The sequence below is a fragment of the Cinclus cinclus genome, chromosome 6, assembly GCF_963662255.1.
Source record: "Cinclus cinclus chromosome 6, bCinCin1.1, whole genome shotgun sequence".
Taxonomy (NCBI): Eukaryota; Metazoa; Chordata; class Aves; order Passeriformes; family Cinclidae; genus Cinclus; species Cinclus cinclus.
Genome location: NC_085051.1, coordinates 45,377,444 through 45,392,261, shown reverse-complemented (window position 1 = coordinate 45,392,261; position 14,818 = coordinate 45,377,444). Strand labels below are relative to the sequence as shown.

At 35.5% G+C, this 14,818-nt stretch overlaps 1 protein-coding gene across 4 annotated transcripts in view; it reads left to right on the top strand.

Moving 5' to 3' along the window:
* Window positions 1–14,818, top strand: part of EML5 (EMAP like 5) — a 95,717-nt gene that overhangs the window by 23,530 nt on the left and 57,369 nt on the right. For all 4 annotated transcript variants that reach the window (XM_062494466.1, XM_062494465.1, XM_062494464.1 and 1 more), the window contains exons 5-9: window positions 2,979–3,164; window positions 10,376–10,511; window positions 11,855–12,056; window positions 13,147–13,284; window positions 14,008–14,264. In XM_062494466.1, the coding sequence (XP_062350450.1) occupies window positions 2,979–3,164; window positions 10,376–10,511; window positions 11,855–12,056; window positions 13,147–13,284; window positions 14,008–14,264 (919 nt within the window). The remainder of the gene's footprint in view (window positions 1–2,978; window positions 3,165–10,375; window positions 10,512–11,854; window positions 12,057–13,146; window positions 13,285–14,007; window positions 14,265–14,818) is intronic.

Sequence of the window (14,818 nt, the reverse complement as noted above, 5' to 3'; positions counted from 1 at the left end):
GATTATATGGAAGGTCTTGTGTAAGAATAATATTAGTTCTTGGACCTACAATCATGAATCACACCTGACTACACTTAGATGTGTTAATAGATCTGTATAGTGAAAAACAGGCCCTCTCTGCTCAAAAGACTTCATGCCCTGGCAGAAGTAGTGTAGTAGGAATGAAGCAGTTGTCAGTAGCATTGTATGTAATGACTGTAATATAATGTAAAATTAGGTTCTCTAAAGCACACTGTTTGAAATCCAAAGTAGGATAAGACAGGATGCACATGTTTAAGGTGACTAGAGGTACTCAAGTTTCTGAATCTCAAACAGGGAGTGAATTGCTGCACTACAGAGCTGAAATGAATTAAAAAGCCATTTCTTGCCATTCAGAGAGAGTATGGGGAGACAGTGGAAGAGAAAGGAAGAGAAGAAGCATTTTCCTTTCCCTGCAAATTCTTTTCTCTGCTTTTATTCATACCTTTGTCATTTGGAGCATTCTGCCTGTACCTGTTACAGGAGTCATAATTTGAACAGTTCGTGTCTTTTTGAAGCATGCTCTGTTTGATCAATGAAGCAAATGCAGAAACAACTTACTTTCAGATTTAACTTTGTCAGACAGATTATCAATGATTAAGAACCGGTCAAGTCACTGTCTTCTCCCATGCAGTTTTCTGTGTTACCACTTAACAGCAGTAGATGGCAGCTTGAAAGTTCTGAATTGAGTGTAGGTTCCCACGGTGGGGGAAATGTGATGCCTTTTATACAGTGCTTTTTATACAATGAACTTTTAGAGTAATATGTAATTAATGGCCTACTAGAAAAAAGTCTTCAATGTGTTGGCCAGATTGCATAAGTTTGATTTGGCATAGTGTTTAGCATATCAGTTACAGAATTCCATGAACTTGCTTAGTAATGATCTTTTTTTCCCCTACTTCTCTAAGAGGACCTTTATGCCAGTAGTAAGCTAATATTTGCCAGCCATGATTTACTGTATTTAAGATGGCTTTGTGATGTCAAAACGTACATATATAGATAAGCAAAAGTTTGAGGAATTTTTAAGGCTCTACAGAGCCTTTCTAAATAGCAATATAATTTTTAAAACAATTGCTGTTTCCTCTGGGAAAACATTATGGAAAATCAGAATTCTAGAGGTATTTAGTAATTTTGATCAGGCAAGAGATTACTGTTGATATGTGTTTTTTGTAAAACATACTTTCTTGTTCTTTCAAATATCAAGAATTAATTTCATGTTTTTAATATTATAGTATTTTTTCTCAGATGATATTTTATGCAAATTGTAATAGTACTTAAGCAAGTTGTGTAGATAATTCCAAGTGAGCTGATATTGAGGAATTGCTTTTCTTAGATACATCACCTGCTTCCACATTGGAGCTAGGTCACTCATTCCACCACTAGCAGGACCGGGGAGAGAATTGGAAGGGTAAATTCTGGAAAATTCATGGGTTGAAGTAAAGAGAGTTTAATAGAGAAAGCAAACCTGCACATGCAAGCAAAGCCCACCAAGGAATGAATTCACTGCTTCCTAGGGGCAGGCAGATATTCAGGTGTCTCCACAAGAGCACACGTAACTGTGACTTGGGAAGACAAACTCCGTCACCTCAAATGTTCCCCCCTCTTCTTCCCCTCACTCTATATACTGAGCATGATGCCACATGGTCTGGAATATCCCTTTGGCCAGTTTGGGTCACCTGTCCTGGCTGTGTCTCCTCCTACCTCCCCATGCACCCCCAGCTTCCTCGCCATCATCGCTGTAGGTAAGCAGAAGAGCCCCTGGCTGTGTGAGCGGTGCTCAGCTGAAACAAATCCATCTCTGTATTATCAACACTTAGTTCAGCCAAATCCAAAACACAGCCCCACACCAGCCATTGTGAACAAAATTAACTATCCCAGCCCAAATCAGCATAACTAGTTCAGATACTGTGATTTGTCTAATCAGTAGTAATTATTCTAAAGAGTAAGGGTAATTTCTGGTTATTTCTGAATTACAGTATTGCAGGTACCAAAGTCTATTCAAGGTAACTTTTTACATTATCCCATATTAATTGAAGTCTTCTCAGAATTTTGAATTGATTATTGGTAACAAAATGCGTTGCTGTGAAATATAGCTCCCTACTCATATATGCAGGAAACTCTCTGTGCTGAGACAATGTAAGAGTAACTTGTCAGCAGTGATGCTTTCATGTTTTTCATTGGATTACTTCAGACTGCTTTCCAGTGCATGTTTACATGTTCTGATAGGAGGGTTTGAAAGGAATTTGCAAGTGCTTCTTGTTCGCAAGATCTCAGAAACTACAGTGTTTATCTGGAGACTTGGTTGGCAAGTATTGTGCCCTGACAAGAGACTTTGCATGTCTTTAGCTCAGGATTCATTGATACATGTTGGGTGAACTAGGAGGGAATTCACACTTGTGTGGTTGCTGCAATCACATAAAAATGATTTATTAGAAAGTTCTTAAAAATCTCTGCCTCTGATAGCTTCTTTGTGTGATCCATGGTTCTGATGAGAAATACATCTGCAATAAAACCAGCTGCCTTCAAACAGAGCAAATAGAGTCTTATCAGAGATCTACATGCTTAGGTAGCATCTTTAAACATATAATGTAACATAAAGTATAAATGCAGCATTTTCAGCATATAAGTATTGCATCAAAGAAATAGAATTCTATTATGAAACCCTTTTCAAAAATAACTGAAAATACAACTGAGTCACAAATTATTATTTAAAAGCATTTTAGTTTAATTTAATACTGATATCCCAAAATTCCTTCCCACCTATTCTGTTATAATGATTTTATGGAGAGATAAAATTAGTGAATAACATAAAACATTGTTAAACTGGAGAACTCTAAGGCATGGAAAAGGAGGCGAATGATGATGTCTTTTGCAGGCAAGGTACTTCTCTTTCAGATGTACATATTAAAATATAAGGTATTAGCAAAATAGCCATCTTTCTAAATCGCTTCGTGTTACAGTTCTGGAGCTTGTGTGGCAATTCCTTGACACCAAAACGTGGTGTTTTTGGGAAGACCGGTGATCTCCAGACTATCTTGTGCCTCGCCTGTGCAAGGGATGAAGTGACGTATTCCGGAGCACTGAATGGAGATATTTATGTGTGGAAAGGAATCAACCTTGTACGGACAATACAGGGAGCACATGCTGTAAGTACATCTCTCTAAATTAATATTAAATGTTAAGTAGATTGCTGGAAAGCCAGACAGCAAAGCAAAGTCACTTTCTCTGTGTTCCTAAATTGTTTCAATGTTACTCAGGATGTCTTATTTGAATATATTTTTAGAAGAGTATACAGCTTTGAAAAGTGAAGGTATCTCAGTGAAAATTTAATAAAAATTTTCCACAGTGCTTGGTAATATCTTCTTTTAATTGAAATGTTTAATATGAATATACAGTGATTATAATTTTGCTATGTAAATTTTAATTACATTTTCCATGATATTTCAAAGCATATAGGCTTGTGATTAAAGCAGGCAGCAAAAATACACCACTTTTTGGTTTGCAATCTAATTTGTGCATACTGAACTGTGAAAATCCTCATTACCTCTCATTTGGTAATATGCAGGATTTGACTTGTAGTTGTCCGAGTATCACTTTAAAACAAAGCCAACTAGTTTCTGGTTGATTTAACCTATGAAGCATGGAACTGCTAAGGTGGCTTTATGAAGCTATATAATTTGCTGGTTTAATGTTAATTTTTGTTTTGAAAAGCATTGTACTTCTTGATAATATTTAAGTTCCCATATTAGCAATTTAACATGGTGTGTAAAAACAAGCATATGAGTTCTGATATTGCACCTTCAAAATTCTTGATAAAAATAAGTAACAGTTAAATTTTCTTGCTTGTAAGAATGTGTTTGTTTTAACTGGCCTGTTGGACTGGTTGTCCTGATGTTTGTAACTGAAGTATGAGTCACTCTTTGATTTAATCAGGTAGAATGGAGGGGATGAAGTGATGAATGTTATGTGTGTGGAAGAGGTTGCAGTCAGTTATAGTAAGGAGACTCCTGGTTTACCAAAGATTTAGAAGTACACATTCAGGATTATTGCAGCTGGTTGAATGAAGTACTAATTAATTCAAAAGTGATTGGAGTGCTTATTCAGACAGTTCTATAATGACACTGTCTCTGGTTATGAACAAAGATATGAAGAACATCTGTGTGTGAAACATACCCCAGACTATATTTTGCATTTGAGATTTCTTTATATGCATAAAAGTGTATGTATGTATACACTTTATATATACATACACACTTATGTATATATATACAAAATTACAGATAAATACACACAAGCATACTGTCCTGTATGCATCTGTAGATATATGAAGTATGAGGAGGTATTTATGGTGAGGTGTTATCCCTGATTCTTTTCTATAACTTCAGATCTAGTTTCAGTCTTCATAATGAGTGTTCAACAGTGTTCTCTTCTTTTCTGTGTTTTCTTGAGATGATTGGACATTGCATCTGCAGACCTCGATTCCCAGAGCAAAGAGTGCACTTAGTCTCCTGTTGAAAACTGATGCCAAAATATTCTCCCATCCTGTTGATGCTGTAGGAGACAGCTGTCCTGCATATTAACATACTTGTTACTTGGACTATTTAGACTTGCAACAGTATTTCTCAGAATAATGTGGTGCTTTTCAGCTGTTTAAGTGTGAAATGATGCAACTGATAAACATAAGATGATGAGAGCTTGTTGCTCCATTCCCTTATGTGCTGTGTCAGTTCTTCGTTGTTCATAAGATCAAATTTGAAGTGCAGTAACATCCTTATCTTCAGTAACATCAATGGATGGAGCTCAGATGACCTTGGAGCAGATCTCATATAGCCTTCTATTTTTGGCTCTGTCATCTAGGCTCAATGGAATTGTACTTTGCAGTACTGAAAATTAAGTAGAGATACTAGTTCATGCCTTTAAAATTAATTCTTACAAAACATTAGAGTCACCACAAATCTTACCAAATGCAGGGGAAAAAAACCCCAATAAAATATGGAAACTTCTTTCCAACAAAATGAAACTTTGTTTTCTAATAAAAAATTACCGTAAAGGATGATATTGACAGACTAATCTAAGCCCAACCTATGGAAACTTGGAATGACAATATCTCTTCAGCCCTACCAAAATATTGTCATGATATTTTATGGCCGCTTAATAAATTAATGTACTTAATTTTATAAATTACATTCTTGTCTGAAGAAAATGCAAGTGTAAATAGCAAGATTTATGGTGCATGTATATTGTTGAAGGGACAGTGTGCACACAGTAGGGAATTGGTACAAATTTCTCTTTAGTGTCATCCCTGCATACCTGCTCATCATCCTGCATCATTACTCCTCAACAAGTGTGACGTAAACTGTAATTTTATTGAAGGAAGACATCTCATTACTTGCATAAATACCATTCTTTTCCTGCTGCATAAACAGCAGATATCTGAGATACTGCAAACAGTTTCTAAAGCACATTAGTGATGTGAAGAAATAATCCAGCCCCAGATTTATTATTTATTAAGACATTGCCTGCATTAATATAGAAAACCTGTTCTTTTCATAGGCTGGTTCTCTTTGTTGCAGTTGCCCTAGCTGAAAAGACATTTTTAATTTTAAGAATAATTGAGTGTGAAAAATAAACCATGGTCTCCCTGTATGAGCAACCAAGGAAACAGATAGCAGCTTTAACTAGCAAAATAAGAATTCTTAATTTAGACAGATTTCTATTTTCTGTCATAGCAGTACTAAGAGAAAGGAGAGTTTCCTGCAGATTTCTATCTGAGTTTGAGTAGAAACAAAAAGTTGAAAGCATGTGAATTGAGGTGACCAGAGAATTAGTTGGAAGAGGATTAGTGAGTTTACTTAAAATAGAAGTAGGGAAGAAAAGTAAGAAAAGGTGAAAATGGACAGGGTTTAGGAGTTCATGTGCAGAGATAAATGGATAACAATGGGAAGCTCCAATTTTAGATTTGCCTCCTAAATAATAATCCTAATAATGAAGATTTTAAAGGGGAGAAAGAAAACAACATGAAAGCATGTGTAAATTCACTGGCAATGGTAATACTCCCTCCATGAGGTTATTGGTAGGTGATGGATCTGGCTCTGGTAAGTTAATAAATACCTCGTCTAATAAAAGCACTAATCTTGTTATAGATCTCTCATTTGTGTACCAGTGCAAAGAACAGATTATAGAATCTTCCACTCATCACCTGATATGATGTAAATTCAAGGTAGTCCATGACTATTAAGATTTATATAAGATATTAAAATTGAATGCATAGTTAAAACACTGTTTTAAAGATTCTTGTGTACTGTGCTTTTGCCTTGCAGAGTAAATGTACATAAGATGCTTTCTCAGCAGATGAATAATTAATTTTGAGATAGTCTTTCAGAGGTACACATTAAAGTTGTGTGGATTGATGTCAGAAACTGAGGTTAAATAACAAGCTCGAGGTTAAATAACAGACACTCTGTTAAAACTATCGCATGCCTATGTCAGTTGGCTGGATACTAATTAAATATAGATGGAAACAATATAATGAACTTAAATGAATGGTTTTAAGCTGGTATCATGTACCAGCACATAAGTCATGCAGTATTTTCTCCTGCTGCTTAGACTAGTCATTGGTTTCAAAGGTAACTGTCCAATTCTTTTAGCCAATGAGAGGTATATAGACAACTGCTTTAAATTTTTATAGTAGTATGCACATTTTTAAACTGTTTTCTGGATGATTTGTTAGACGGGAAGATCACATTTCACAGTAATGTCTCTCCACTGTAAACTCACCGACACCGAAATGTTTGCAATCCATTTCCTCACTGTGCAGTGTGTATTGGGAGAGACAGTGTCTCAGGGCAAGTGCCCAACGTGTGTGTTGCTTTGCATGCTTTACATTTCTGTGTCCTGTGGTGTGTCTAGGAGTAAGAAGGAGGCACTGGAGTGGTTTTTGCATTGGTATAATGTCCCTGTGATTTGTTTTTGCACTGGTATAGTGTCTCTGTTCTCCATGTTGCTCAGTAGTAGTCAGTTGCTTCTGAAGTTTCCACATGATCTTCCAAGATTGGTCCTAGCGAACTGCAGTCATCATGTGTTTGAGGAATTGCATAGTCAGAGTGGTGAATTTTATACAAACAAGTGCATTTAGATAAAGTGACACTTGACTTTTGTCCATTGGATGCAAGACAGGTCCAGCAGCAGTAGAAAACCATAAACTGATTTAGTATTGGAAGCTTCTTGGATTCAAGTAGTGGCTAAGTATTCATGCAGGAGGGATCATCTTTGTCAAATTCTTTTTGTACTTCTCCAGCTTTCAACTATAATTTCTGGTAGATCTGGGCATTTATTTTTTTTATTTGCTCTCATTCAACTATTTTTTTTTTTCTGATTTGAGGGAACACAGATGTGATACCAGCTGGTTATGTTGGAAAAACAGGAAATATTCAGCATTCTGAGAAAATGTTGATCAATTTGAGATATTATTTTCAGAATTCTCATCTTCATTAGGAAGTGCAATGAAGAATTTGTAAAAGAATGAAGTCTGTATGTCAAGCTTCATAAATTTTAAGATAGAAATCTTTGATTTACATCTTTTATTTTCATTCAGAAGCAGAGTCTTTGCAGCTCACATTCAGTTAGTTCTAACAAAGTCAGTTCAATTGTTTACTTCTCATTCCTGCTAGAGGGCTTTTAACCATCAAGAATCAAATAATGTTAATGACAATTTCAGGCTGAATGATTAAAGAAGCATGAAGACTCCAAAGTTGATTTGCATTAACAATCTTGCCAGTTTTTAAAAGGAAGGATTGAGTGGAGAATTTACTGGCCAAGTTACCCCACTAAAGAATCTGTCTTTTCCCCTTTAAATGTGAGCCTAACATTTATTTGAAATGTAGTGAAGCTCAGCTTTTTCCATTAGATACTTACAGTCCCCTTTAATGAGGGACATTTTCATAGTTTTCACCTCATTCTCTTATTCCAGTTGCACAAAGACTGAAATGAGTGTCCTATTGCATCTCAAGAGACTGAGCAAGCACATCTGCCAAATCTCCTTGACAACCAGTATGTCCTTTTCAAGATAAGGATATTCTGTGGAATGGAAAACAGATTAATGCTGGATCCATTTGATCTTATCTTCAGAGCATTCCACCAGCTCCCACATCACCAAATGTCTGATTATTTTTTAATACTGACTAATTAAATAATTGATTTTGGAAAGATTTAATTAGAGAAAAGAAAATAATTCTATTATCAAGATTGCATTCCAAAAAGAGCTTTAAAAGATTTAAACTTGGACAGAATTCAGCATTGCCACAAAATCAGCTGAAACTCCTCTAGACTTATATTTATTCCATAGCACCTCGAATCATAGAATTGCTAAGGTTGGAAAAGGCCTTCAAGATTAGAGTCCAGCTGTTAACCAGGCACTGCTGTGTTTACCACTAAACCCTACCCACAAGTACCACATCCACTTGCATTTGAACATTTTCAGGGATTATCCTCCTAGAACTTCCCTAGGCAGCCTGTTCCAATACCTGGCAACCTTTTCAGTGAAGAAATTTTTACTAGTGTCCTATCTAAACCTTCTCTGGTGCAACTTGAGACCATTTCCTCTCATCCTGTCATTTGTTACCTGGAAGAAGAGATGGAGCCCATGTGGCTACAGCCTCCTTTCAGTCAGTTGTGGAGAGTGATAAGGTCACTCCTGAGCTGCCTTTCCTCCAGGCTAAACAACCCCAGCTCATTCAGGTGCTCCTCATAAGACTTCTTCTCACAATATTAGAGGTTAATGCAGTAGAACAGACAGACAGGCATGGAGAAAAACAAATACAGTTTGTGCTGTATTTTCAAAAACCTCTAGGATCCTCAGGAAGGATTTTCAAGACATTAGAGATAATGAGAGTTAGCCTTCTAATCTGCTTCTGATGAACAAATTCCACTGTATTTCTGTTTAGATAAGTACTCCTCCTGAACTTGTGACTTGTCATAAAAGTCTCTTTCTTAAGAATGGACATGAAATGCCAAAAAATTTGGGTAGTCACCCTAGTCTTTCAGTTTTGATTGTCATTTGACATTCTAGTAAGCTTCTTCTTTTTGTGAAAGCTGAGAGGTTTCTTTTTTCTTAACATGAAAAATTATGTCTTTGTTACCTGATGTTAGAGAATCAAGTACAATCCATATTTCATTATGACCAGCCCATTATGACATTTTTCTTAGTTGTAATTTAAGAAGAAAAAGCATACTCATAGGAGATAATAGTCATGAGTACCCCAGAATTCTCACGAGTCACCTTGTATCCTAATTTGCTCTGTGGGTGTACAGTGTTTTTTCCCCCAAAAGCCAATTTCTCTTTTGCAAATTGCCTTCATCTTTGCAGTTAATGTGCTTCATTATTATGAAATCTGAGCCCTAGCTAAAGAACTGTTGGAACCTTACCTTTATTTCTTTACCATACTGAAATTTCAGACTAATATTACAGAAGTTATATGTATATTATTGGCTGTTCTACTTTCTTTTGGGCAGGAGATAGAGACAGATTTTATCTTCCATTGTTTCTAATTCTCTCTTTTGTCATGGCTGAATATTATATGCTTTAAATAAATATAGAGCAATTTTTTAAACTTCTCATAGGCTTATCAGCTAAAGTTGCCCTTTCAGTAGCTTTGCTTACTGAAATGTGTGAATTATTTCTGAACATGAGGCTAGTGAGTTGTGTAGGAAATAAAAAAATCCCCAATAGTGTGTATGCCATTTAGATATGTATCATGTTAAATCAAATACAGTGACTATGTGGCTATTATATCTTAATGTTAATACTACAGAGATAATCCTTGCCTCTTTGTTATGCTGAAGAAAACATGTATCAAGTGAATTGAAGAAAATAGGTTAGGTATTGTTTCCTGATATTTGCCTTTAAAATAAGAATTTATAGGAATTTTTTCAATGGCATAGCACCATGATTATTTTTCTTAAGTTTTATTTATAAACTTATATTTTAAATCAGTCTTCCTTGGTTTAAGAAATAAAAAATTTTTTGTATAGCAGTTGAGTTCTGGCAACAAAGTAAACCTAACAGAGATTATGGGAGCTCTTCGTGCTGACACTTATTAGAGTTGGACCAGCTCCCAGGGCAAGAGGATATGAAACCAAGCTCTTGCTAGGGATAAGATACAGCATCACTATGATGATGAGCATCAGAAGGAATGCATTCTTGCAGCAATTCACTTACTGTTTATCACTTATTGTTAATTCTGCTTGTTTTGAGTTTATTTCCATTTTTGACTTTATCGTATTCGAAGCTTGTATTAGTTGTATACTGGTTTTCTCCAATCTGTGTTTGTTGTTAGAAGTAACTTTCTTTTCTCTTTAGGCAGGAATTTTCAGCATGAATGCATGTGAAGAGGGGTTTGCTACTGGTGGCAGGGATGGCTGTGTTCGCTTGTGGGACTTAAATTTTAAACCAATTACTGTGATTGATCTCAGGGAAACAGACCAGGGATATAAAGGTAATGAGAAGTTTGTCACTTTTGATATACCAATACCATAGGAAATTTATCAGTGCTTTGAACAAGAAAAGACTCTAAAACCAAAAAATGTTATTTTTTATATGTTACTATGAGCTATTTTCTTGAAATAGATCATGCCCACTAGTATGAAGGTCACAGTTACTTTCACAAATAGTACATATGATGACAATGTAGACACAGATTTAATTCTTTATGCACATTGGTTCTAGAGCACAGCAGTTTTTAACAAAGAGCAGTAATGCTTTAAGAGAACTAGAGGCAGTGAGGTCTTCAGTATAAAACAATGGAATACGACAATTTCATTTGCGAGTTATCCAAATTTTCATTAAAACTCTTTGAATGTTATCTACAGTTTTATGGAACTTAGAATACTGCTTAATTGTAACTATGACTTCAGTTACAGTTCATGTCATGCTAAAATTTTACATAGAGTGTTTCACATATTGTTGCTGTAATGATTTAGGATAAAAATACAAACATGTACTGATGCACTACTGTTGTTTACAATGTTGCTTTTGTTGGCATTTGATTTTCTTTGCCCCCAGTCACTTTTTTTATTTCCTAATATCTTGCCAAGAATTTGAAAATGTGCTAGAATGTCTGATAGCAAAGAGACACTCAGTGTCAATGTATAACTGAATACAAGCAAAGTCTTTGTATGGTGTAATTGACCTGGTATTCCCGCCAAGATTGTGAAATATTGCAACGAGATGCAATATATTTCATTTTAAATATGCCCTGCTGTACAATGGCTCTGTTTTAAGCTTAAATTACTGAGTTGCTGCTTCCCAGTCCTGATGCATGTAGCTGAAAGCTGTTTCAATCCCTGTTTCGTTCTTTCAGACTCGTTCTCCGCTTCAATTTTCCTCCTTTGTTTCTGATGTAATAGACTCTCACCATAAACTTTTTTCTTCTCAAATGCTCATGACAGAGCAAGTAGATTTGAAAAAAAGTTAACTTGAATAAAATGAGTTTCCAGATTCTTTTCCCTACACGTTTTCTTTCTTATATACTTCTGAGGATTGCCTTTATTACCTGTCCTCTTCCCCATTTTCTTAATTGCATTTTCTGCTGCTCACTGTCTTGCTTCTTGGTATACTTTATATATAATCCTCCAAGTAGTCATGAAAAAGTTCATGTTCCAAGGGCAAGTATGTCACTATATATGAAATAGATAAAAGGAATAAAAGAAGTAAATCCAGGAATAAGAGAAGGGATATTGATACTTAACATTGTCTTGCTTTTATGCTTTGTCTTTTGCTACTTTACCTTTGTTTTACATGTTCTGAGGATGTATCTCTCAGTAACAATCTCTCCTACAGGTCTCTCTGTAAGAAGTGTTTGCTGGAGAGGAGACCATATACTCGTTGGGACACAAGATAGTGAAATTTTTGAAATTGTGGTGCATGAGCGTAATAAGCCTTTCCTGATAATGCAGGGGCACTGTGAAGGAGAGCTGTGGGCTTTGGCTGTTCATCCTACAAAACCCCTGGCCATGACTGGAAGTGATGATCGATCAGTCAGGTTAAATCTTGTTTCTTTGTTAAACTGCATACAGTTTTATGCAATCAATTAATTTTGTAGGTAACCTAATTGAAACATGTACATTTTCAAGTAGGTAAAATGTGGCATTGATGTCCTTCTACAGTTAAGTTATGCAGGAAATTAGTGATCCCCAGTAATAAAATACAGTGGAAGTATGTATTTCCCAAAACCTCCCACATATGAAATTTGAAAACATTTCATTTAGGCTAACATTGAGCACTCAGAGACAAGTATCCTTTAAGTCTTTCCTTTTCAGGAATTAAGCAGGCACAGCTTGTGATGAAAAAACTGTGATAAAAACTTATACATTTTACTCTTACCATATTTACTTTTCAAAATGCTGAGAATTAATTTTTAATGTGTGAATTTCATCAAACCTATTCCATGCATTGTAAACAGAATGTAAGTGCTGAGAAAGCCCACCAAATTACTCCTTCTTACATGTTCATCTCTATTTTTTTTTTTTGGTCAAAACAACCCTTTCTTATTATTTAAATGTATTTTTGTGTTTTTGTTAAATATCTTTTGTGTAACACAGTTAAGCAAATCAATAATTCAGTTACTAATATTGAAATATTACTCTCAAGTTCCAGATACTATTTTAAATAATAGATGTAATCTACAGCATTATAAAAACTTACCTATTTTAATATTATTAGTTACAAGGAATTATCAATAATGACTTTTTAATAAGAAAAGTTGTTTATGCTGTTCAAAGTCTTTAATTGTTATGTAATGTTTCTTGTTAAAATAGTTAGCAAAATAGTGGAATTTTTGCAGGAGCGGTCTAAAAGTATGCATCGTCATATGCTATAATTTTTTATATTCAGAAAATAAAAATTAATCTGTCCCCATATTTTCTCATTAGAAATATTCCCACCTTTTAAAATATAAGAATATTTCTTGCTGTATGCAAAATTCACACTTTTGTCTTAGATTTTCCTTGTGGAAAATTATTTTAAAATAGGGATACTGCCACATCCAGCACTGTGCAGAAATTGAGGACTTCATCTTATCTATGACAAAGATGCACGCTCAGTTCACATTTGAAATAATGACTTTATTTTAGAATCTGGAGTTTAATAGACCACGCTCTGATTGCCCGGTGCAACATGGAGGAGCCCATTCGCTGTGCCGCGGTTAGCACTGATGGAATCCATCTTGCTCTTGGAATGAAGGATGGCTCGTTCACCGTGCTTCGAGTCAGGTATGTTGCAAACCTTAAAAATAGAAATGTTATTAGTATTTTGATACTCTCGTGGCCAAGCATGTTATCATTTACATTTTTGTTTTAAATTGCAGAGGGTTCTCAAATTTTTTAAATGTGTGCTACGTATGTTCATGTTGTTCTATAACAACCCATTCTTGAAAAAGTACATTGGTCTATTTGAAGAGGATGTTCTAGGAAATGTTTTACTTTAGGTTTTAGATCTATGAATTATCCTTGAATTACTAAGAAATAAATTTTCATTACTTTCTAATTTCTTTCCATGTGTTGGAATTCTGCTGTCAGCATGTTATGCTTAAAAAAACCAGTACTGCCTTGTGCTGCTGTGGTCCCACAGTTCTAAAGGGAAAATGAGATTTGTGTCTCATGTCAGTGAAGTTTCCTTCCCTGGGTGAATAAAGATCTCATAATCTACCTGATGAAATTTTCTTGTGGACTCAGTTTGAACAGTTCCTTTTTTTTGCTGTTCCTCAGCCTGGTGAAGTACCTCCTTGTGTCTCTCTTTCCATCTTTTTTTTCTCCATGAAGCCCTAACCAGCTCTAAAATAGCAGTGTTGTGTTTGCACACTGGATAGTTAAGTTCAAGATATAATTGTTTATAAACTTATAATTCTTAACAATCTTGTTCATTTTTTAGACTAGGAACTTGACAGTATGATGAGACTCTTCTCTACTTATGGCATGCTTTCTTTCATACTACAGAGATATGACTGAGGTTGTTCATATCAAAGACAGGAAAGAAGCTATTCATGAACTCAAATATTCTCCAGATGGGAATTTCCTAGCTGTTGGTTCCAATGACAGCTCTGTGGATATATATGGCGTTGTTCAGCGATACAAGAAAGTTGGGGAATGTATTGGATCCTTAAGCTTCATCACGCATATGGATTGGTCTTCAGACAGTAAATACTTACAGACCAACGATGGCAATGGAAGGAGACTTTTTTACAGAATGCCAGGTAAGATTCTGGGTTGCCTTCACGTTGTTACTTATAACAGAAATAAGATATAGTGGTTTTGTAAAAAAAACCCAAAGGTAAATCCTGGTTTAAAGCACGGGGGTATAGAGGAAGTTTTTTGTAAGTTCCTAAGAGTATTCTCCACATCTGAATAAGTACTGCGGTAAAGTTACTGAAATATTTGCACAAGACCTGCAAGACAGTTATGGATATAACCAGTGTTGTTAATCATTGTTTACATGGATTAGTGATCGAAAGGCTGAGAACAGAATTGTTGTCCTGCTCACCTTCTGCAGGGGTGTGTCCAGTCTGACTCAAGGCTTTCACCTTTGCTCGCACTGTTCTTGCATTGCTCCAGCCTTTGTCTTCTGGCCTTTCCAGAAGACACAGCACTTATTTAATGGGCCTTTGGTCTGACTCAGTTCCAAAGCTCTTACCTTGTGGGATTGGATCAATCTCATTACAGATAGAGCTGCTGTGAAATAATGTAAAAGATCTAAGCACAAAATTGGTGGCTTTAGTAATTTGCAGTGGCTAGATATGAGTTTTTCAGT